The following is a 24813-nucleotide window of genomic DNA, read 5'->3' on the forward strand; positions in this document are numbered from 1 at the left end:
TGCCTTAGCGATTGCCGAGATGTCGCTGGCATTGGGCGACATGTCACGGGACGATTACGACGGCGAGGGCAGTTTGTCCGGCTCGATGCTCAGCCTGGCACATTCGAATAGTTCGACCAGTTTCCCGCCCAATTCGGTTTAGTAATTTATCTTCGTTTTGTATTATAGGTAATCGGCCAGCGAGATTTTAAAAAACTTAAAGAATGCTCTTTGCCGCATAGTAATCAAGAAAGCTTTTTTTTTATTGAAAACCAAAAAAAAACAACCCTCGGTTTTTTGTAAGGGTGCCCAAAAAATTCAAAGGGTTTAAGGGAGGACTTTCACATTTTTTAAATTCAGTTTTTGGTGCATTTTTGGTGGCAATTAAAACGGTTTTAATCAGTTGACTGATTAGGCTTAATTGGGTATTATCCTTGTAAGTGGTAATTGTTGTTTATGGAAGCAACTGCTTTATGACCTGGTCTTTTTTTTTAAAGAAAACTAATTGAAAATACTCTTATGTGCAAAGTGTTATTTAATTTATACTTTTAACAAATTTTTTCTATTTATTAATAATTTATTTGTATAAAAGTATATGTTTCTTATATAAATCTAGTAGTGGATAAAAGTTTATAGACTAGAAAAATTTTTTCCAGTAACTTAATTACATTTAAATTGGAATTGCATTTTCTAATATTATATAGGGTTACTGGTAAGGGGACGTATTTTAATAATAATAATAATAATAATAATAATAATAATAAACGTATTTATTAAGAAAATAAATGTGCATACAAAAGTTCACATGTAACAAAGATGGCGAAGTTTAACGTAAGCTTACTCTTACACTTAACCATCAATTGCCACATAATATGCCTTATTTCACAATAAAACTAAAAAAAAGTATAAATTCTTATACAAAAACAACAGTTAGTGTACCTCTCGAACTGATTCCTAGAATTATGCTTGCAAGGCTAAAAGATAGCTCATAAATTTCCGTTTAAAGGAACCTATACTACATGCTTTGAGATTTAAAGACTTGTAATTGCTCACAGCTACGTAACTAAAACTACCCTGAAAAAATGCTGTTCTCTGCTGACGCACAGTCAGACGATCCTGATGTCTAAGAACTCTGCCATGAATCTCTTCAGGAAAATAAGCTTTTCACATAGATATTGTGGTCTTTTAGAACGTAATATTTGATCAAAAAATGGTGTGAATCGGACTCTGTTGCATATTATTAACCAACTTAGATCATTGATTTTTTTGGAGACATGATCATATTTTCTCAAACAATGAACCTATAACAGACATTTTGTACATGCTGAAGCCTATTTTTAGAAATTTGATCAAGACGGGTAGTACACAATGTTACAATACTTTAGGATTGACAAAACTAAAGAATCACACTTTTTTTCCGCATTTTAAAATTTAAAATAAGCCTGTTTGAGTACAATATTTTAATTTTAACATATAAAGACTTGAAATAAATAATGTGCTAAGTGCCAAAATTATTATTTCGAGGTAAACAATGTTTTTTATAATACAATCAATGTATAAGAAAAAAACTCTCTGAAAATTAAAGATAGGTTTATTCAAGTAAGTATTTTTCTGTGTATATAATATTTTCATCAAATTTTTGTAAAAAATGTCAAAAAAAAATTACAAGTTACAAGTTTATAGAATGTGCCATTACAAAAATATAAATATTATTGTGGTAAGTAAATAACGAAAAAATACAAAAAATTTAGCTTCTAATTAATGTTAGGATTCAATAGATCCTCATAAAATGGTATGTTTTCTTCCTTCAAATAAGGAATCATTGCCAGCAGATTTTGTTTTTTCTCTTCAGAAATTCTACTCTGGCAGGTTAGGTTTGGCAGAGTCATTTCTGCGATAGCTTCAATTGTAACATTTTTCTTCAAAACCTTCGTTGCTTTCCAAGACTCTATTTCGTTCAGAGTTTCTCGGATTCTGACAAATCCTGGATTTTCTCGGCTAATATTAATTCATTGAGCTTCCGAAATTTGAAGCTTAGATGTATTGATTGTACTTTCAAAAGCAACTTTAAAATCGAAAAAGTCCTCACGGTTTATTATTGTAACCAGAAGTGTTTTTTTTTTCACTGCTGCTATCATCATTTTCATTAAATTCATAGGTACCTCACATTTTTCTTGCCCTTTTCGCTTTTCAATTTGAGCGAAATCCCTGTCGCAGCTCATAAACGAATGACCCGACACTAGATACTTATGATTGAGCTCATCGAAATGCCCCTTGGCAACTAAATAAATCCCTAAAAACAATAACATTTAGTTTTTATTTTGTCCAGCGCAGTTGTCACTCCAGATTGTTTCTGGAGAAACTTCCGCTTCTGTGTGGGTATATTAGTGAAAGCTTTCAGTACACACGATGCAATTTCGTTCCCTCCACGTCCTGTTATACTTTCGTGCCATAAAAACATGAAGCCAGTGTTATTGTCCCCTAGATGAACACAAAGGTTGTAGTTGGATTTGAACATAAAATAGTATAAAAAAAAATAAGTGTCTATTTTTGAAAAAAAAATAAACGGCGCTTATCTGGACTAACCACTAGTCACTCACTATGGTTTGTGGAAATCGTAAAAAACAGTTTCTTAAATCTTTCAGGCATAATCCGACGTTACATGTTGAGCACTTCCATACGGTTCGATGTGGTTCCTTGCGGCTACTGCATTGGGCACGTCTAAGAGAAGTAGTGTTAATGGGCACATGAGCATTTTTATCGTATTTTACTTCTTGAGGTACAAGAGCTTTGAATTTATTTGGAGCTTTTTCTGCACTTTACCGACCACGTTTCGCTTGTTCTGGATTTGAACCAACTGAGCCACTCGCTACAGAAAGCTGAAACTGTTTCAAGATCATAGTATTTGGCATTCTTTGTTTGAAGATGATGTAGGAATTAATGACTGTAGCATCCACAAAGTATCAAAAAATTCGGTGCCACCATTTTCGTGACTTCCTATATATTTCATACAGTGATTTTAACATGTCAAACTTGTCGACGTACCCCATGTGCCGGTTATAATCGTTAACAAGTAATGGGCATTCTACATCTTCTTTAGAGCCGACTTTTTTTCTTCTAGAAGCAGTTTCCAGGTTGACAGGATCGTGAAAATTTGAAATAAAAAGAACGCTTTTTCTATCCATCCACTTCAAGGCTACAATTCCTCCTGTAGATACCAGATAGTCCGATTCTCCTCTTTTCAAATGCTTATCGTCACGCAAGTCGTTTGGCATATTTTTTCTATTTTTTCTGGCGGTTCCACATGCATAAATGCCTTCCAACAGTAAACTGTTTTGCAGTTCAACCGAGTTAAAAAAATGATCAAAGTATAATTTATGCTTCTTACCAACTAATTCTCTAGATAAGTCCTTTATAACCCTGGCACCTAAGGATTTTTCAGTAAGATTTGAAACTTTACCCGTATAAATTTGAAATTGCGACATAAATCCTGTTTCGTCACTTCTTACCCACACCTTGTATCCCCTCTTGATCAGTTTCATCGGCATATATTGTCGAATGCTGCTTCTTCCTTTGAATCGTATCATAGATTCGTCTATGACTTGGTACTCACTTGGCATAAAAGAATTTTGATAAGAATTTGATAAGGTATCAAGGAGTGGACGAATTTTTGTAAAGCTTGTCATAATTGTCATCTTGCTTTTTCGGTTCAGTTGCGTTGTTATTCAAATGTAAGTTGCTCAACAACCAGGTAAAGCGATCCCTGGACATAGCAGTACTTATATAATCATCTCTAAGTTCAATTCTGGACGACCAATAATGACGATAGCTGGGTATAGGTTTTAATCCCATCAGAAGGTTCAGACCAAGGAACACTTTTATTTCAGCTGAAGCTGTTGGCAAAAATGAACTACAGTTGTCACCTTGTTTTTGAACGGCATAAAGGTTAGTTTCGAATACGATTTTTTCGATCAGATCCAATGCAAAAAAATATCAGTAGGACTTTCTAGATCTTGTGGTATAACGGGTCCAGTATTTTTAGTAAATGGGTCAACCTGTGTACAAAATGTTGTCTGCTTTGTCCACTGTATTGTAGTATTTCTAAGCCGTAACTGTAATTGCGCCAAAGGAACCTCATTTGCAGATTCCCATTCATAGTTCGGTATAACTACAGCTGCAGGTATATCTTGCTGTTCCTCGACATCTTCTAATATATCAACGTCCATTGCCATAATATCCAAAATGTCCTCACCGTCACAAATATCATCCTTGGTAACGGAAAAGACCTCTGATTCGTTATCAGATGGTATGCTACTGATTAAATTTTCAAAATTGCCAGGAGGTAGATTTTCTAATTCTTCCCACCTCCAAGTAATTTTGGACGGACCTGAAAAAAAAAGAAATAAACTCTCTGTGAAATAAATCACTAGTAATAAAAAATATCCATAGCAAATGTATATTTCAACTCCTATTAGATTTGGAAATCACCAAGAACCGCCTGAGACTATTATAGTCAAAGTCTTTATTTCAAACCATTGGTAAATTTCCTGTAAACCAATAATCTTAAACTTTTCTGATACCTCTCAGATTTACTGATGCCTGGTGGTTGGACCGGGATACCACACATTTGTTTTAAAAAAATAAAAGTAATGGGCATAACAAATTGATGATAACTATCAAAACAATTAATTTCTAACAAATAATTATAAAGAAAATATGTTTTTACCTGCCATTTTTTATCAAAACCACTTCAAAACGTGAAGCAAATACACTTGTTTACACCAGAACAATCCTTTCACAGTAACCAAATATCGAAATAAAAACAGAATTTATTGCCATCTAGAGCATGCATGTAATATTTCCATATAATATACTACTTAGGCAACACACTATGCATTGTGGTTAGATCAAATGACCGCTAGACGTTTACGTACAAATTTAACCCTACAATGCATGATTTTTTAAATTTATTTCAAAAAAATATTTTTGGTTAGGTATTAGTGCTGTGAATGGGTAAAAAATATTTAAAAAAATCTTTTGTTTTTTTATTATATATTTTTTTAATTTTGTTTAAATCTATCACATATGCTACAACACGCACTTATGATACAAAAAAAAGGAAAAATGGTCTTAACAGTTTATTGATGGAAGTTACCAAAACAATTTTTATTTTTATTCAAACATAGGTGAACTTTGCATTTTTCACAAAAAATAAAAGAAAATCCTCTGCAGCCGGGTATTTTACATCGTTGCCTGGTATTACTCCAGTTCGGAATGTGACCAAAGTTGTCAGTTCTTACATCTTTTGGAGGAATTGCGGTTGAAGATGATTTTTTCTTTTTCTGTTCTAAATTTCGGTCAAGTGAAGAAGATGGCCTTCCCCTCTTTTTTGAATCATTCTGCCCAACGTTGCACAGACAATTGGCGATTTCAGCACGAAATTTTTCCATTGACATTGTGGCTGTGGTTCCTATTTGCCTCTCTACCCTCCGATAGAGAAGCCATGCGTTGATGATGGTAATGTCAACTAAATGATAAAAAATTCTGCAGTACCATTTTCTGGTTCTCATTGAGATTTTGTAACGCCCTAAAATACTATCTAAAAGATCCACTCCGCCCATATGTTTGTTATATTCTAACACTAAGTTTGGACATGGTACTTCCACTCGTTTTTTCTCTTTTTTATCAAACCTTTTCACTTCTTGAACTGGAGAAGAACCCACGTATGTAGAAAGTAATGTGACTGCTTTATTATCCAGCCATAAAAACTGAGGCAAAAGGAGTATTTTGAAAAGAAGTTACATATTCTTCGAAAGAACTTCGCGTTTTTTTTTTGAAAACAGTATCACTAGAAAATTTGCAGTTGGGCAAACGATTCCTTCTCACTGTTCCTAGCGAAAGAATGCCATTTGAGAATAAATATGACATCAGAGGAATTCCTGTATAATAATTATCAAAATAGACAATGTAATTGTAGTTTTTGGGAATTGACCGGCACAAGCGTATAACAACGTTTGCTGAAGCCCCAAGGTCAGGCTCATTTGGAAAACGGTATTTCTCAGAATTTTCTTGGCCCGAGTATATTTGAAATTGGTACGCATATCCCGTAACACCAGATAAAACATATAATTTATAGCCCCACTTTGAGGCTTTAGTGGCATGTACTATTTCATGTAGTGTCGGGCCTTTGTTGCTGCACACATTTGCTCATCTACAGATAGACACTTTTCAAATGGAACAGTTTGGAACGTTTTGTTCAAAGAGTCGATAACTGGCCTCAATTTATGCAGACGATCATGATCCGCATGATCTTTAGGAAGCATTTTCGTGTCATCATTGAAGTGTAGGATTTCACGAGAATTTTTTTAAATCGATTGATACTCATGGTGTTTTTTATTTTTTTGAATCCATATTCCTCAGACCAGTATCTTCTGATATTTGACATATTTATTACCGACATATACCAATGCAGATACCAATGTACTTCTTTATTTCTCCAGTCGTTATATTTGCCGGTTTCGAAATATTTTTTTGATTGCTGTAGAGGTTCGATTCTTCAGTGATTTTCTCAAATAGCTCTCAAATAAAAAAGTATCTGAAAAAAAATCAACAAATTACATACTAAACTGCAAAAGGAATAATTGACTTATTAGGTTTTACCTGAAGAACTGATAGGGTGTTGATAACTCCATTATATTTGTTGGAAGATTTCCATCACCTCTAAATGATGTACCTTGAACTTTTTGTTCAAAAGATGCTTGCTTCCAGCAAATAGATTTGAATGCGTCTTTATCCAGTGTAAATATATTTTCTTCTGTACCGTTCGCGTCTTCATTCTCAGGTATTATTTCGTCGACAATATCTGCCTCATTATTATTTTCAACGTTCGAATTGGTTAGTTCTACACCATCTAGTTCATGCTCAAAAATAATTGGAGTATTTTCAATGTCCAAATTGGCGTAATCCACAGGATCTTGAAACTTTTGAGCAATTCTAAGCAATTATCAACGTTTTCATTTAAATTATCTTCGTCCAATTCTTCCAGATCATCGTCACTTTCAAGAAAACGTTCTGCCAACTTTTCCAACTCCTGGATTGTCAAAGGTTTTCGAAAATCCCTTTTTTTGTCCATCGCCCTGAAATTAAAAAAAAAAATCATAAAATGCATGTTGTAGCATATTTGCTACACTTTATTAGAATACCCGGTAATTTTTTTTTTATGAATTCTGGATACGCACTGATATAACAAATAGTTTGAATACTTGAATACTACCAAATTTATCGAGTTTGTCTGCCAAAACCGCTTCAAATGTTCAAAAAAACACAAATTTACTACGTCAGACACACACACCAACCGCCAAAACAACACAGCTGACATTAGAATTAAAATTCTGTACTTGCTGCGCCATCTATTGCCAGCAAAGCGAAACCCGATTTAAAGTGTGTATATAGTATGCTACACTATGCATTTAGGTGTATCATAAAACATTTAATGAAAATAGAATTCTTCAATATTTTATATGTAGCAGATATGCTACATGATGCATTGTAGGGTTAATAAATTGTGGTTATCTCAGCTAACCACTGGTCCTGAAAGGGATAATAAGACCAACAAAAATATGTGCTGCTATCTATGAACAATATACCAAAGGGGGCTTGAGCCACTCTGGTTTTGAAAATATAGTGGTTAAACTTGATTAAAATAATGTTTACTTCATTTATTAAATGAAGTAATAATTGAGGCGCAATATAATTTTATGTAAACGTAATACATTGAATCGCTAAAGTTTATATTCAATCCATTAACATTATTTATGCTTCATCGTACCCTCGACCTTTCGTAGAAATCATTTTTTTATATCGCTCGTTTTTACTTATTCACATCGTGGGTATAAAATGAAGCACCCTACATTATTGAGCATTACATTCCTTGTGCAAAACAAAAATCGTGCTTATTAATCTTACTTCGGGCGAACTTTGACATATTATTCTAAACATTATTATAATGCTATACGCTAAATAATTACATGGTACTTACTTTTTGTTTGCAAGAATAAAAAAAACACCAGCGGCATTCGATACACAATACCACCCGTCACCAAAATATTAACGATTAATATTTTCGTTGGTCCACTAACAAACTATTATAAAAAGAAATATAGACCTGATTTAGTAGTGAAACCGCTATACCTGAAAGGGTCGAAATTTAACGAGGAAAATCGAAATAATTATTAAGTTTTAATGGTTACGCATATAAAATGATATTTCCTAAAATGTTAAATCTATAAAAAAATGCCTTGACGTTTTAATTGCCACCAAATTTTCAACACTTTCACTATCCGTCAATATTCTTCCTTTAGCTCCTTTTTGTTCTCTTTTTAATACGATCTAGGACCCAAAAACGTATACAAAGTTATTAAAAAAAAATAGTAGCTTTGCATAATTATACTATACAGGGTGCCTCGATTAACCTTTAATAGCATTTATTAATACTTACGGAGGCTTCCTAATTAAAAATTTAAAAAAATATGGTTCTGCACGCTGTATAGTGGCAATATAATCCTCGTGTACATATAACTGTTAGAATATTATCTAAAATGAATCTTAATTGTAATTTTAGGGGTTTAGCAGAGAAGTTACTTTAATGTCTTTTTTAATACCTAGGTGCAATAATTGGAAAATAATTTCAAAAAAAATGTCATAACATTTCTGCGATTTCGCTGTTAAACCTGCCACTATTTACCATGTAAAATAGACCCATTATTGTTATAATTTTTCCATTGAATTGTATATTTTATTGTATTGTATAAAACTTTTTTTTAATATATACAGAGTGCTCCGAATATGTATACTCCCACCAAGAAACACTAGCACTGTCTGTTTATCCGGTATATATTACACATTTTAAAAATTATACTTAAAAATGACTAAACATTAGTGACGTAACTAAAAAAGACTAACTATACCAAAAAAGTGGTTTTGGTATATACGCTTAATATTAAAAAAGAAAAAATCCCTTATCGTGCTTCTCAGTAATTACGTACGTATAAGCTTGTTTTTGTAAATGCAAAATTAAAAATACAATAATAGGCATTAGGATTTATCCCAAATAGAAATCACGAGACCCAGCTCAGATATTTTAAAATTTTACTTCACGTAATAGGAACTAGGTTTTAACAAATCCAAAATCAAAACGGCAATTGGTTTTTAAATAGAAAATATTGTAGATATCGTTTTCTTTTTTTTTTTTTTTGTATATTTTTACTGATTTATATATTTTTTTTAATTGTGCAAGATAATTGAGATGCTCGGGACAACAAGATACATAAGCAACATTTGGTATTTTTTGAGAAAAACGACTTTAAGGATTTTTGTTTAAGGTGGTGTGTGTCTTAAAAATAAAATAAAACTACATTTTCAAAATAATTTTTTGAAACATGTTTTCATACTTAGTTCAAAAGTTCTACTCACATATGAGGAGCAGTTGCAAAATGCGGTTTGTCCAAAATTGTAAATTTTCAGGAAACATCAAAAACTGGTGCTACGAATCGGTCTTACTTACCGAGCTAGGACTTACCAAAAAATTTGGAAAATTTAGGATAAGTAAATACTAGAATGGCAGACTAGAAGAAGCAAAAGTAACTTTGGTTTTTTAGAAAACATATGGACAAAATGCTATTTGCAGGTCTATAGTGGACAAAATGCCTTTTGATTGTCACTTGGAAAAACTTTTTTGGTAAAATTACCACCAAAAAATGAAGAACCATTTTCTTTAAGCAGTATTTTTATTTTTTAACAAACTCAAATGAAGGTTACAGGCAAAGAAGGTGCTCTGTCAAAAAAATAAGTTTTGAGAAAAACGGCTTCAAAGGTTAATACTCTATGGTGTTTGTTTATTGGGAAAATATAAAAGGTGATAAATTGTTTTAATAATGTATTGGAGTATTACCCTCTAGAGAGTTAAATATAAAAAGTCACAAAGCAAATTCAAAAAATGTGTAAGAACATTTTTTACAAAATTGCAATTGAATGACCTAGATGAAAAAGGGCCCATCTTTGAAAAAGTGGATTTTTCAGGAAATGCAAAAAATTGTATTTCGGATAAAGAAAGTAAAAATGTAATATATGAAATTGACCTATGTATTTGTGACATATTTCAAAATGTTTTTACACCAAATTTTTCTCTGAAAATATATGTCTACAGGATATACAGGGTTACAAAAATTCTAAAAATGGGCCTTTTTTCTTCCAAGTGATAATCTATTGAAGGTTACAAAAGAACTACTAGAAAATAAAATGAAAAACAGGAAATGAAAAATATTTATTTGAAAATCTAATTACGTTTTTTTATACAGAAATATGTTTTCCATGAGCTAAGGGTCTTCCTGATCATCCTCGTGTGTACATGTAGCACCTGACAAGGTATCATAAAATGCGATAGCATTTTCATCTTTCAAAAACTTGCAAAGCTCCTTGATGTTTTGTAGTTTTAGGGCATTTATTGGTATATCACCAGAATAAGCAAGCTTTTCGGGTATAGGGACACGTTCAACGCCAGGTTTCAGAAGACGAAATACATCGGGACACCATTCAAAGAAAAGCTGCCAAACATGAAGTACTTTGATTCAGCTTTAAAGTCAAAGAACTTGTATTTGGTTATTTGAAACTTTAACTTATTTGTGGTGAAGGTTTTTTTTAAAAAACGGTTCAGACAATCCGGCTACAAAGTCCTTTACCATATTGCTTTTAAGCTCAACAACGGTAAATTTGGTACTTATGATGCTGTTCCAATTTGAAGGCGATTCAACTACTTCCCTTTTTCTTTGCATTTTTTCTATAGCAGCAAAATGCCTGTCACAAGGCAGGAAACTGTGACCCCGTTGTGAAAAAAAATGCTGAACATTTTTAAACTTTCCATTAAGTACCAATGACTGCCAAAATTTTAGCATGTTTTGGTTATGATTCTGGCCCCTGCAACCGTCAGTAAATATATATAACTTTTTAACAGTGCTAGGTAGGAATGCTTCTATGTAATGGTTAAGTACAGAGAGAACTTCGTACAGCCCCGCTTTGCAATATTTTCAGGCCAAGTATACATAATGCTCTTTGCTTTTTTGCCAGAGTAAATGGACATACAGTACAAACAAAGTTGTCTTTTATAAAAGACATCACTAGTACACATATGTGGACAGGGAATATTTTGTTTAAAGTCGAAGCAGAGAACTTCTGTATCTTCATTTTCTTTAGCTTTCATCAAACATTCTTGCATCTTTGTGTAAAATAGCTTTGCTTTTTTCTTATGTAACTCAAGATCTATTTCATAACCTCTTCTTAATGCGCCATTTTTTTCGCTGGAAATTTTGGCCTCTATTTCTGAACACGTAGTACAAACATCTGAACGAGGGCGACCAAACGTGTAGTTGTAGTTGTCACGAAAATACTGTAGATAAAAAGAATATTTCACTTCACATTTCAATTTTTGGAAATTCAGATCATTTTGTTTGGCGTCGAGTAGGACTTCTGGGTAATGTTTTTCCAGAAACATTTCATACATTTTCAAAACACTCAGCTGTGGTGACAGATACCTTCTTCGCTCACCGCTTGGTCCATAGTGCACAATATAATATGGAAAACTTTGTATATGTGCATCAATATTTTGAACAACAATACCAGATAATTTGTTTTTTCGGTTAGTGTGCTTGCCACGATTATCGGTTGGCACAGCGGCTAAAGTCTTGCATGCTCCAATATTTCGCACCCTCTTGACTCCAATTCCATGCAAACTGGCAAAGCCTTCACGACATGCACTTTATACGAAAAATTAAACTTCTTCTTGAACACTCCCTTTCTTTTTCGGTTTACTGACGATACTGTCATAAGAGGTTGTAAGTGAACATTCTGGGCCCCATGATCTCCAATCTCATTAAAATTTTTCAATATACGAGCCATCTCTTCTTTTGATAATGATGTAAGACATTTTCGTTTACATCTACACAAAAATAAGATATATTTTAAACTATATACAACATTCTTTACAATCCTAACTTACCTGCATTTTTGACCTGTTTGTCTAGCAGCTTTTCTTCCTGATTTACCAATGTACTCCTCCCCTTTTGCCTTTAACTTTTTATTTTTGACACTTTTCCACTCTTCAATTTTCCTCTTTCTTTTCAATTTTATAACACTTGCTTCCTCATTTTCTAAGACATCCATGATTATATGAATCAAGAAACAAAAATCCAAAAACCACACTGATATTTTATTGTTATTATGATTTGAAGGTTATGTTTACAAATATCAACACAAATTATGGGTATTTAACTTGGGGAAAGAAAGGCCCAAATGTAGCAGATGGGCCCTTATTCTTCTCAGCAGAGAAAAACAGCTGATTCAATCCGTTTTAGAGTACGTTTAGTGGGCCTTTCTTCTACTCGGTATATGCCAACTTTGACAAGGAATCAGAATTCATAAAAAACGGGTTTTCGACAAACTGCACAGATGGGCCCTTTTTCGTCTAGGCTATTCAATTATTAAAGAGAAAGAAGGTCTTTTGTCAAGCAACTACACTATACTACTATAACACAAACTACACTAAACTTGATATTGTAATAGTAAAACTTAAAATCCATATGAACAAAAAGTAAAACCGTTTTATTTTCTAAAAGGCGATCTGGCAGTGTTTTATTTATCCTAGAACCAAAAAAAAAAATTAGACCAAAATCATGACTGAAGAGCTGGTCAAGCTTACCGTAGTAATCAAAACGCTTAAAGTTAACGTTGTCCGTTTTTCTTATATAAATGAGGCAGATGGTTATAGTAGTCTTGAGCAGCTGAGCCACAAAATATCTTTAGCTCTTGGAGATTTTTCCATTTTTCCTTACTTATGGGTATAGGCCAGTGGCGGCTCGTGGGTCAATCTTCAGGGGGGTTATTTTGGTTTGAAAACTTAGTTTAGTCTAATAAAAAAAAAACAAATCGAACTATTGATTTTTTAAAGTATTTGAAAGATCTTTTAGCATTTATATTTTAGATAGAAAATACAGACTTAGATAAAACTCAATAATATTTACGAGATTAAGCGGGTTAAAGTAACTTTAAATGCTTTAATCGTTTTCCGAAAATTAACTTTGCCTTTTTATTAGAGTAAATATTTTAAATAAAAATATAGGAAAAAGGGTATAAACAGGTTATCGACTGATATAAAGGAATATTTATATAATAAATTGTAAATTTATTAAAATGAAACTTACCTTAAATATTTTTATATTTTAAGTCAATTCTCCTATCCTTTATTTCTGCAAAATATTCTATGACCTTCTCATTGAAATTTGGAATACTTTTGACAAGCGTTTTCTCGATGCTCAACATAGACAAGGCACTAAGTCTAGATTGTCCCATCGTATTACGCAGGAATGTTTTTACTCTTTTTCATGTAGAAAAACATCTCTCACTTTCCACGGTTGTCATAGGGAGTGTGCACAAAATATTTAATAATTTCACTGCTTCAGAAAATGTTTCAGACAAATTCATGTTAATAAAAAGCTGAAGTATGGCTACTGCACCGGCACTATTGCGAAAATCCTCACGACAATATATGACTTCAAGTTCAGATTTTAGTTTGGAAATATTTACTGTGGGATAATGAGCCTTCACCATATTTAAAATATTTTGCGAAGTTGGTAGTGTATGCTTCAAATTTCTCTGTGTAGAATAACTGTGAAATCGTGAGATGATCATTGAAACCAAACCTGTGATTTATTTCAGATATAATAATATTACAAATTTCCAGTGCAGTTCGTCGCTTTGGATCCTCTGTAGCTGTAGTAGTTTTTCTTTTTTTGCTGTTGATGTGCTTGGTTCTTCTGATTCCAATATATTATTTCTAATTATTTGGATATTGTTCTTAAAAGACAGTATATAATTTTTGACAGATATGACATCAATATCTCGCATTTGCAATTGTTTAAACAATATATCAACATGGGACATTATTTTATGGAAAAAATTTAACCAAAATAAAAAAAGCTCATCTTCCAAATGTATTTTTAAACCAGTTGCTTGATTTATATTGTTACTATCTTGCTCCTCCTCAATAATTTCCTCTAAGCAAGATTTTAAATCATCTTTATAAGTGTATACAATTTCAACACATTTTGTATTGAAAGCCCATCGAGTGGGTGCAGCTTTAGGTGGCCTTACTTTAACCACTCTATCCAGAACCATCGTACGTTTTAGAGATCGGCCGAAAAAGGACGAAAATGCGTGTAAATTTGCAAAAAATATTTTTATCGGTTTATGTTGACTCGCCGCTTTTTGCAGGATAAGATTAAGTTGATGGTCATAGCAGTGAATAAAGTGTGCATTTGGGTATATTTCTTTAATTTTTGTTTGTACTCCTCCCAGTTTACCGCTCATGACTGATGCACCATCGTAACTTTGGGCAATCAATTTTTCAGGTGCTTCATTAATTTTTAATAATTGACGTTCTTCCAATATTACATTAGTTAAATGTTGTGCTGTGGTACCTGGAGGGTTAACAAATGTCCAAAATCTTTCATGTACAATACCAGTTAATACATATTGCAATATGACAATCATCTGCGTTTTATTGGAGCCGTCTGTGGTCTCATCTACTTGAATTGCCACAAAATTTGTCTGGCCAATTTCCTTAATTATATGAGTATGTACAATGGCTAACATTGATTCTAAAATATCGTTCTGAATTGTTTTTTGTTGTTCCTTTAAATACTGTAATATGTTCTTTAAACATTAAATCCAGTTCAGAAACAAAATCGATAAGGCCCAGAAAAATTCCAGGATTATTGGAGCTGTTACTTTCGTCATGACCGCGCAATGCAATTTCGAAAACTCCGCAAAATTTTACACAGTCAATTAGTTTGTTTAAAATATACCTATTTTTAGAAACCGATTCGTTAAAATCATGCACAGATTTACGATGTACACTATCAAGTTGCTGTCTTATGTTAACACGTCCAAAAATTGCGTAACTCATTGATGAATTTATATGAGTAGTGGAAGAAGCATGCCTTGTAATTTTCACTTTTAAATGCTTAATGTCAGTTGTTACTCCATTTTTCGCCCATACAGCGTCATTCGAAAACAATAAACATGGGTAGCAAAAAAATACATTTCTCACACTGCAGCCACAAATCCAATCACACAAATTGTACATTGATTCTTTAAAATATCTTTGAATATCTTTACCCCTATCCTTTGTTGCTTGTTGTAAATTCATATTTGGTTTTGGTCGACCACTTTCTTTTTTCTCAAGGCGCCGTTCATAATTTAATGTTCCAGTAGATTTTAAGGCAATTATTCCGTCAACAACACTCAATCAGAAAAAAAATCCAATAATAGTCACAAAAATAAATTACGAAATGTAAACACGCGCCGCGATATATGCAATACCGTCAAAGTGCGGGCGGCAAACAACTAACTAAAACAAAACATTCATCCAGTCGGGCCGTCGACTACATTAGAGATATAGGACTGAAAGGTGACTCTCACTCCCGCTCACGAAATGCGAATCTGCCCTTTGTTCTATTTTACATGCATTTCGCCATAAGAACTGTATAGGGACAATTTAAAATACGGCCCAGCCACGGGCTTGTGTGATGAGCGCGAGGCGCGACGTTGGTAATAATGGTAATATATTTATTTGTTTTGCCAATGCAGACTGCTTAGAGAATTTTATAATTCACAGTGAAGTTTTAGATAAAAGATATTTTTAATAAAATTGGTATTTTTATGAGATTATTTTAGGGGGGTCATTGACCAATTGACCCTAAGAAGGAGCCGCCACTGGTATAGGCTCTAAAAGAAAATAAATTTTCGCTGTCACAAGGATGTTCTAACAGTTAAAATGTTTATCTTACCTTTATATAAGTGATCTGGCAGTTCAAATTCGTTGGCTTCTAACTTTATTTTAGTTTTAAATTTGGGATCAGTGATTTCAGTGAGCAGTAGTTTCACAAGAACCATTGTAGCTATCTCGGTGAAGTATCATCCTTGTGTTCCTTTTCTTTTTTCATTTCCCTAATAGGCCTGGAAAGAAACAGACATGTTCTTCTATAACGTTCTTTAAAGAATGTTGTCCAGTATCTGAAGTACGTTTGGTTAACGTTTACCACGTGAAAAGGAGATGGTTTCTTTCTTGCCATGCGGAATACTTCTTGCCATTGTTCTGGGAGTTCCACTCGTGTTTTTTGGTTTATTAGTCCAAAGTCCTTATCGCACTCCATGTACGAATGACCCCTTATTGGATATGTAACCTTAATCAAATCCAGCTTTTTTTCTACATGTACTACATAGTGCAAAAAACGAAACATAGTATAATTCTTGTTGTGCCCTCGCAAAATATTTATAGTTCACGAACTTCAGAATTAAAATAATTATGTAGCAAAGAGCAGACATCATCACTGCCTTTTTTTCCAACTGTTTCAGGGTACATGTAAAATATGCTTTATGATGTAGAAAGAACATGGATATTGAATGCATACGTGGACAACTGCCGTTTATAATATACGTCATTCGTACTAATATTCGGAACCGGGAGGTTTTTTGCAAAATCGATGCAGATTGCTTCCATGGAGACCAATTTCTGGCTACGTGTTCTTGAGTCCCTTTTTCTTTTGTAAAATTGTTCTGCTTTCGTTTTGTGTAGCCTATTCTGTAGGGTAAACTGTCCAACAATGAACCATTTTTATTTTTTACTCATTTTTTAAAGAGAATAGAGAAGGTAAAAATTTGCAAACTTCAGTTTATATTAGTTATTATAATGATGTATTAAATACAGGCACCATTTAACAAAAAATAATATAGAGTTAATCTTTATAATTTTTTTTTTAAACCTGTTTTGTGGTTTACTGTGTACCACCTTGTGGGTACAATGAACCATCTACACTGTTCACAGTGAACCAAAAACAAAAAAAAACGAATGAAGTATGATTATGTATTTTTCAATAATTACAACCAGTTTTAAAGTTTTAAATTCGAAAAATAAGTTAACAAAAATAAGAACTTCTTTTAAAAAACTAAGAACAAAAAACAAAACAAAAAAAACTTAACTTTTACAAAAAAATAGGAATTTTAACGAACATCTAATAAACCTAAATTAACATTAAATTTAAAATAGGAATTTTGCCTTGAGGTACTTCCAATAATATGAGGCTTTGGTAAAATAGTTTTTATGTCCGCTAGATCTATATCTGCCATATCTGTAACAAGAGGCATGTAAAACATATTGCCTATAACTTTTCTACGCAAGAACGTTACAGAAAAACTATTTTTATTTTCTTTTAAAATTTTCCCCACATAATAAATAATATTTTTCTTTAATTGAAATTCTACAAGCACAAAGTCATCAGGAAGTAGGGCTCTCTCAAATGGCGGTAGACTTTGCCCACTTGCACTTACGATACAACATGTAGTAACTAATGTTCCCTTTTCTCCACTGGTTACTTTGGACAAGCATCTTATACCCTTGGGTGCCAAGACTCTTTGAGGTTTTTGCACGGTAGTAGTGGAAGTTTCGTCCAAATTAAATATTCGCGTCCCATCGGCAAACCGTGGATCTCTTTGCAAAATATTATAAAAATTATCAAAAAATTTTCCCACATTTGATCGGTTAAAAGAGGTTGCTCTGGCTAGACTACAACGCTCTGGGCATCTTAGCGTCAAGGTTGGATGTCTTTGGCGAAAAGAACGCAGCCATTTTATTCCAGCTAACTCCTGTTTTGACCATGAAGCAGGCATTTTTATATTTTTTTTTTGCCATTTGGTAAGCAATCCTACGACAATCTTTATTTGTTACGCCGTAAAAAGCATAAGCACATTCATATATGTATTCCACTAACGACTTTTCTTGCTCCACTGTAAATACTTTGTTAACCTCATAGTTTGGAGTAAGTCGAACATCGTCTCCTAACTGTTGCTGCTTCATGAAGTATCTCCGAAGTGTTGGATAGGGAATAGATTTCCTTCTAGAGGCTTCTCGTAGGCTAATTCCCGTATTCTTGAGAGCAAGAGCGTCAGCCATTTGTGCCTCAGTGTGCTTTCCGATGTTACGTTCTCGTTTTTTGCGAGCCATGATGCTAAAAGTCAATTTTTTTATAAATATCATTTTATAGATAATACGGTCCACAGTGAACCGATTCACTGTGTAAATTTGCTACTATCCAATAAAAAAATTAATAACAAAATAGCAATAATGAAAAACAAAAGAATTATTATTTATAAGTTGGCTAAAAAGAATCAACAATAGATGACACTATCAACCATTTCAAAATATTTGAGCAAACACCCCAAAAACATTGGGTAAATGAACAAACGAAATTTAGTTTGCTTACCTGAAAACACACAATTGCACGTGGCGCGTTTAAAATAATGCTGATCGACGAGAATCGACTAGCATACGTTGGAGATGCTTTAAGCGGTCCCCACCGGAACATCGTCTCCTAACTGTTGCTGCTTCATGAAGTATCTCCGAAGTGTTGGATAGGGAATAGATTTCCTTCTAGAGGCTTCTCGTAGGCTAATTCCCGTATTCTTGAGAGCAAGAGCGTCAGCCATTTGTGCCTCAGTGTGCTTTCCGATGTTACGTTCTCGTTTTTTGCGAGCCATGATGCTAAAAGTCAATTTTTTTATAAATATCATTTTATAGATAATACGGTCCACAGTGAACCGATTCACTGTGTAAATTTGCTACTATCCAATAAAAAAATTAATAACAAAATAGCAATAATGAAAAACAAAAGAATTATTATTTATAAGTTGGCTAAAAAGAATCAACAATAGATGACACTATCAACCATTTCAAAATATTTGAGCAAACACCCCAAAAACATTGGGTAAATGAACAAACGAAATTTAGTTTGCTTACCTGAAAACACACAATTGCACGTGGCGCGTTTAAAATAATGCTGATCGACGAGAATCGACTAGCATACGTTGGAGATGCTTTAAGCGGTCCCCACCACACACACTAAAGACCGTTGGTAAATGTAGCTGCGCCAAATTTGAAAATGGTTCTCTGTGTACTGTGGTTCACTGTTGGACAGTTTACCCTATGTTTAATTGGTTTATATCTGCCTCTAATGTACGGTAAGTCACATTTTCTGTTTGCGATAAATTAAGTCTTTCAGCTTCTAGACTTTTAATCTTGGCTAAATATTCGTCGCATTGACTACATGTGTCAGATCTAGGGTATCCAAAGGATATGTTGAACTCAGTTTAATCTTTTACACCTACAGTCTTCACCTATAGTATGGCTCCTCAAATTTATTAACTTATTTACGTCACTTAATTTTCCATATTTCTTCCTTTTTTTACTATTTGCTTCTTTAGTCGAAATGTCATTATCACCGATTTCACCGTCAATTACCTCTATAACGTAAAGTTTTTAATAAACACACGTGCACTGAATAAAAGCCGTTTGTTTACTAAACATGCCGGTATTAATTCGATTGCATCAGACCACGAGTAAAACTTGACATAGCACTTGTTTCGCCGGGACCGCGCGGACTTACCACCTTTTTAGCCTGACTAGAGATATTAAAATATGTTGGTATACCTGACTAAGCACGCTCTTAGTCGTGATTGATTTATAGAATAGTAGTTTAGCTTGCTGGCTATCATATGGCGCCAAAATCTCATTTTCTGTAAAAATTGACATAACACCTTATTTGCCTGTACCCTTCAAATGAAATTCTAATTCTGGATCCTGATTCCAGTTTTCTCCAGATAAACTATCTACTTTTTTTCCCTTTATTTTATGACCCAAACCTAATTCCTGTAATTCTATTTGATCGAATCTTGCTTGTGGTTTTAGGAGTGATGAAACTTTTTTGTCTCATCTGAATTGCGATATAGTAACTCAGTTTTCAGCAAAATATTATGGGTGGAACTTTTTTTCTTTAACAAGAGTCTTCGACAAGAATGAATGCCAGTCACTTTTTTCAGATGCAGCAAAAGTTTTTTTATGTCAAGTAATGCCAGTCAGTTCCAAGTTTTTGTACACCACCCACTTTGATGTAGATATCGCCGTTCCAGTAAAACATGGGCGTAAGTGCTTATAGGCAGATTTTACAGGAGAGCAGAAAAACAATTTAGACATTCGTTTTTTTTGGTTTAAGCAAAAAGTAATTTATGAATTAGTATAACTTTTTTATACGTAAATATACATCAATGATACTTTTAAAAACTGCAATGTTCTTTTTTTTTAAATAAAAATTTGTAGTGAAATTTGCAGTTACGTCTTTGTTCCAGTAAAAAAAAAATCTTACGTTATTACTTAAGACTTTATTATCATATTAATAAACATACAAAAATAGCTCATGTTAATAGCATAAATTTAAAAAACCGTTCAACATAAAATAGAATTCTCATAAAAATAAAAACAAACAAATTTTAGACAAAAATTATGGGAAAATACTGTTATAAAATGCCTTGTAAAAGGATGGAATAATGTTGCTCTCGATTAAGCTTTGCAAATCCCGTTTTTTATTTTGCGAAAGTGGAAATGGCTTTGCATAAGCCTGTTTGAGAGTTATATTGGCACATTTATTAAAAGAGTTGTCATCTGCACGTCTTTTTTTTTTGTTAAAATTAACAGAGAACCATGTACTTTGTTTATAGCTAGTTTTATAGCGATAAACGTTACTTCCTTTTTCAAAAGATAAAATTCTAACTTCATTTATTTTAAACTCATCACCATCAACATTTTTGGCAATGCTTAAACCCATGTCATCAAATAATGCTTTAATATCCAAAAAGTTTTCGAATCCCATATCTTGTACATCAATTTTATTTCCTTTTTTTTTTTAGCTTCTCTGATCATGTAAACGTATTGCTCCGGAACGGCTCCTGATTTTTTTGATTTGAATATCTGCTTTTCGATGACGTTGTGAATCGCGTCGCCCTCATTCTGGGTATGCCCTCGTATTAAGTATTTGTGAGTTATCGCCATATAAACGGCGATCAGAAATCTAAAATTTATTTTTTAATTTTAAACTAAAACCTAGTCAGTTATAAATATTGAATGACGAATAGCTAGATAAAATAAAATATTGATGTACCTGTTTTTTTGTTGACCCATGCAGTTATCGGAATAAAAAACTACATTAACACCTGGAGAACGCTCTGAAAGGCTTTTTAAATAAAGCAATACGCACGTTCCAATTTCTATGGCTCCCCTATTTCCCAAGTATTCATGCCAGAAATAAGCCTTCGTTTTGTCGTTTGTTATCTCTGTTACCTTTAAAAAATCTTAAAATTATACTTAGTATTTGTAAATTACGTAGTCGATTCAGAAAGTTACCGTAAAATTGTAACAGTTTAATCTAGATTTATAGAAAAACGCCGAAGTTTGGCCTATAGGTACAGGCAGAACTGCTTGTAAGTCGTATACAGCTAATACAATTTCGTGATCTTTTGATCTTTGTTTATCGACGTCCTTTTCTTGGCGGCTGAGAAGTTTTTCTTCTAAATGTTCACAGTATTTCGTTTCTAGTTCTTTTCTTTTTTCCTCAGTTCCTTGCTTGTACATCTCACAAAGATCACGCTGATCTTTCTTAGGGGAATGAAATCCTATATTAAACTTTGTATTAAATATTTGGGTATAGTAGTCATACGAGGCTGCGTTTTTGTTATCAGCAGAGTAATTTCTGTGCAGCTCTGCAATTGAAAGTCTACCATCAATAAATTCACGGGTAGTTTCGCTCCTTACATAGTGGCTTTTAATTCTAGGAATCGAATTAATGTGATCAATGATGGACTGTAAGATTTCCTCGTCAAGTTTTCTGTGGTTACCATGCTTTCCTCTTTGATCTTTATCTATAATACCATTACCAGATGACACTTTTGATTTAATAATAGTTGATTTGACTTTTGAATAATAGTTGATTTAACTTTTGATAGTTGACTTTTGATTTAATAATAGTTCTTAGCATTTTTTCCGAAATTCCCAAAGTATTGATTAAAAATGTTTTACATACTCTGGTTTTTCTTCCCTCAATAAATAAATAAAATGCAGAATTTGGTTTTCTTGGTTCAGCAGAAGATATCCGTCTATATTTTAGAACTAGATGCTCTAGGCATGATCCTAAAAAGTCTCGCTGCCGTTGTAAGCTTCCCATTCCCCAAAAATCTTTAAAAATTTGATCTCTACATTTTTGCGATATTTTTGATGAGCATGAAAGAATACATTTCAGTGGACAAGGTGGCTTTATGACTCTCGCTTCCACAATCTTACCAGTTCTTGTCGATAAATATTTTTGTCCTAAATTCCTTTGCCTTTTTGCCTTGATCATTTTCCAGTTTTCCGTATTTCTAACGGAATTACGAATCGGATTCATCGGAGGAAGTGGTATTCTCCTCAGGTTGATATTCATCACTGGATCCAGCAGAAAATGGTTCCTCTTCAGAACTATCATACTCTTTATAGTTTGGTTTAATTTTTCGTAATTTAATTTTTGATTCATTGTGGTATTCAATAGTATATTCACTATAATGCTTCATAGGACTGACTTCACGCTCTAAAAAATAGTTTGGGGCTTTACTTGTACATGGCAAACAATTGTCATGGCTGACAGGTTGGAGCTCAATATAGTCATCAATCCCGGTAGCATCTTTTTTTGAGTATGCTCCATTATTCTCAGCTGTATCAGAATTTTCCGCAGTATCTAAACTGACCGAAACGTTTTTTAAAAATCCATCAGAAGCAGCCGTTATGGAGTTTTCAGCCATTTGGGTATAATTACATGGATCGCATTTTTCAGATAAAATATTGTTTATTTTTATATTTGAAGGAACATTTTCATCGTTCGCAAACTCCTCTACAGAATAGAAAAAAGAAGGTTCGCTAGTATTCTGTATATCCCTTTCTGAATTTGTGCTATTTATAATATTTTGCTGATTTACCAGACTTAGGATTTTCCTGGTACGAGCGTTCATTTTACTAAAAAAAATTAAAAAACGTGCTTATCAAATTTAAAATAAAGAAATAAATAAATTATAAAAATTCACGCGAATTACCATAAAAGTGTTCTGCCAGTACAGGTTATAACATACAAACTTATACTAAAAATACTTTTTTCGACATGTATTTTTACTTGTAATAATAGCTGACCATCATTATTTATTTGTTTTAATTTATTTATATTTATCGCGTTTTTATTTCATTAAATTCATGTGGCAAATAAGCTTAAACGTTTGTTGATAAGTTGCCATTTTTGCCACCACAAATAAAAAAAGCATTCGCCATGGTGATTTGAGCAGAGAAACGCCGCAAGCGTTCGAAAACACTGCGTGCCGACAAAGACGTGCGACAAAAGAATGTGCCGACAATATACTCAAGTTAAATGTGAACAGATAAACGCGTGTTGTTATGTTTTAAATAAAAAAATATATAAAACAATTACGCTAATATTAAAATTTATATTTAAAAACCTTCAGACAATAAAGACGCATTAGTAGAAATGAGCAAATTTATTGTTAAAAACATTTTATAGAATATGGGCATAAGATACATTTATGCCTCAGTTATATAAAAAAGAAATCGTTGTTTTGGCAGAATAAAGACTTTAAGTACAGTTAAGCCCCTGTATTACTAAAAAATCTTAAGTAGTGCGAAAAATATAGACACAAAGTACACTTACGTCCTTCTTTCTACGGAACCAAAATTACACACTGTAAACTATTTTCCACAATGGACAGTTACGTCTTTGTTGCACTCAATTACATGCGTCTCGCTTAAACACTTTGAGACAACTGACTGATGCGTCGGTGTTATAGCGAGTTGTAGTAGCTAATAACATAAAATATTATAAGGACGCAATTGACATCTAGCGGTCAATATCGGTACTACATTTACGGCTTTAATATACCAGAAAAAAGGTATTATTTTGGAATGATTGGCTATCATAACTCATTTTTTGATAAAATTGCAGTTACGACCTTGTTTTACTGGAACGGCGATATCCCAATATTGATCTGGAGTTTTTTATAATATTATGAGACCTTAAGCTTTTTTCAATGCGTCCAAAGATACGATCGGCGGGGAGATAAGAGTGACCTCTAATTGGAATTATAATTTCTATGTCCCTAATCTGCTCACATGAAAACGTTTGAAGCCAAAACATTAAAGCATGCACAACATGATTATTTTTATTTTGTCCTCCACACCCATCTGCAAAAAAATGGATTTTCGTCACATTGTCTCGAAATGTAAGTTTTTTCAAAAAATCGATAAGAGCGGAAGATATCTCAGTCGCCCCTCTACCTGCTTGGTGCTCCATCCACGTATAGAATACAATTAAGTTTGGTAATGCAAAAAAAGTATATTGACAGCTATTGGGCGTAAAATGCCTCCTGAATAGGGACCTTGGATAATACCTGAACTTGTTGCAGATCAAAGCAATATGAAATGGTATTGGGATCTTCAACTTTCATTAATTTATGAAATTGTGATGCACGGAATTTATGCACTTTTAGTTCAGTAGATAACTTTTGTTTTTGTGTAGCAATTTGAGACATACCAAGCCTGTTGTGTTGCGTATTTTGAACAGTTTTCTCAAAAGATACATCGGATGAATTGCTATGGAAGAACTGCCAAACAAAAAAATATATGTTTGGGCCTAAGCCATAATGATGTTTTTCTGATTTTATGTTGATAAATATTAATAAAACGACAAAAAAAGTATAAGCCACTTCTTTTTATATACCGTTATTTTAGATTCAGATAGTGATTCAGGCTCACTATGAATTGGATAATAATCTCTTCTCCGCTATACTGCCACCTGTACTAAAATCACTTTC

The 24813-nt window shown here is 33.1% G+C and overlaps 2 protein-coding genes across 4 annotated transcripts in view; both read left to right on the forward strand.

Annotated features, from left to right (window-relative positions):
* LOC126747097 (uncharacterized) overlaps window positions 1-24813 on the forward strand; it is a 326191-nt gene that overhangs the window by 77975 nt on the left and 223403 nt on the right. The gene's annotated exons all lie outside the window — the stretch shown is intronic.
* Window positions 1-24813, forward strand: part of LOC126747021 (serine/threonine-protein kinase Tao) — a 96401-nt gene that overhangs the window by 67453 nt on the left and 4135 nt on the right. For all 3 annotated transcript variants that reach the window (XM_050455504.1, XM_050455513.1, XM_050455517.1), the window contains exon 16: window positions 1-24813. This exon is cut by the window's right edge and continues 4135 nt beyond it. In XM_050455504.1, the coding sequence (XP_050311461.1) occupies window positions 1-142 (142 nt within the window). In that variant the 3' untranslated portion in view covers window positions 143-24813.

This window comes from Anthonomus grandis, chromosome 2 (assembly GCF_022605725.1).
Source record: "Anthonomus grandis grandis chromosome 2, icAntGran1.3, whole genome shotgun sequence".
Taxonomy (NCBI): domain Eukaryota; kingdom Metazoa; phylum Arthropoda; class Insecta; order Coleoptera; family Curculionidae; genus Anthonomus; species Anthonomus grandis.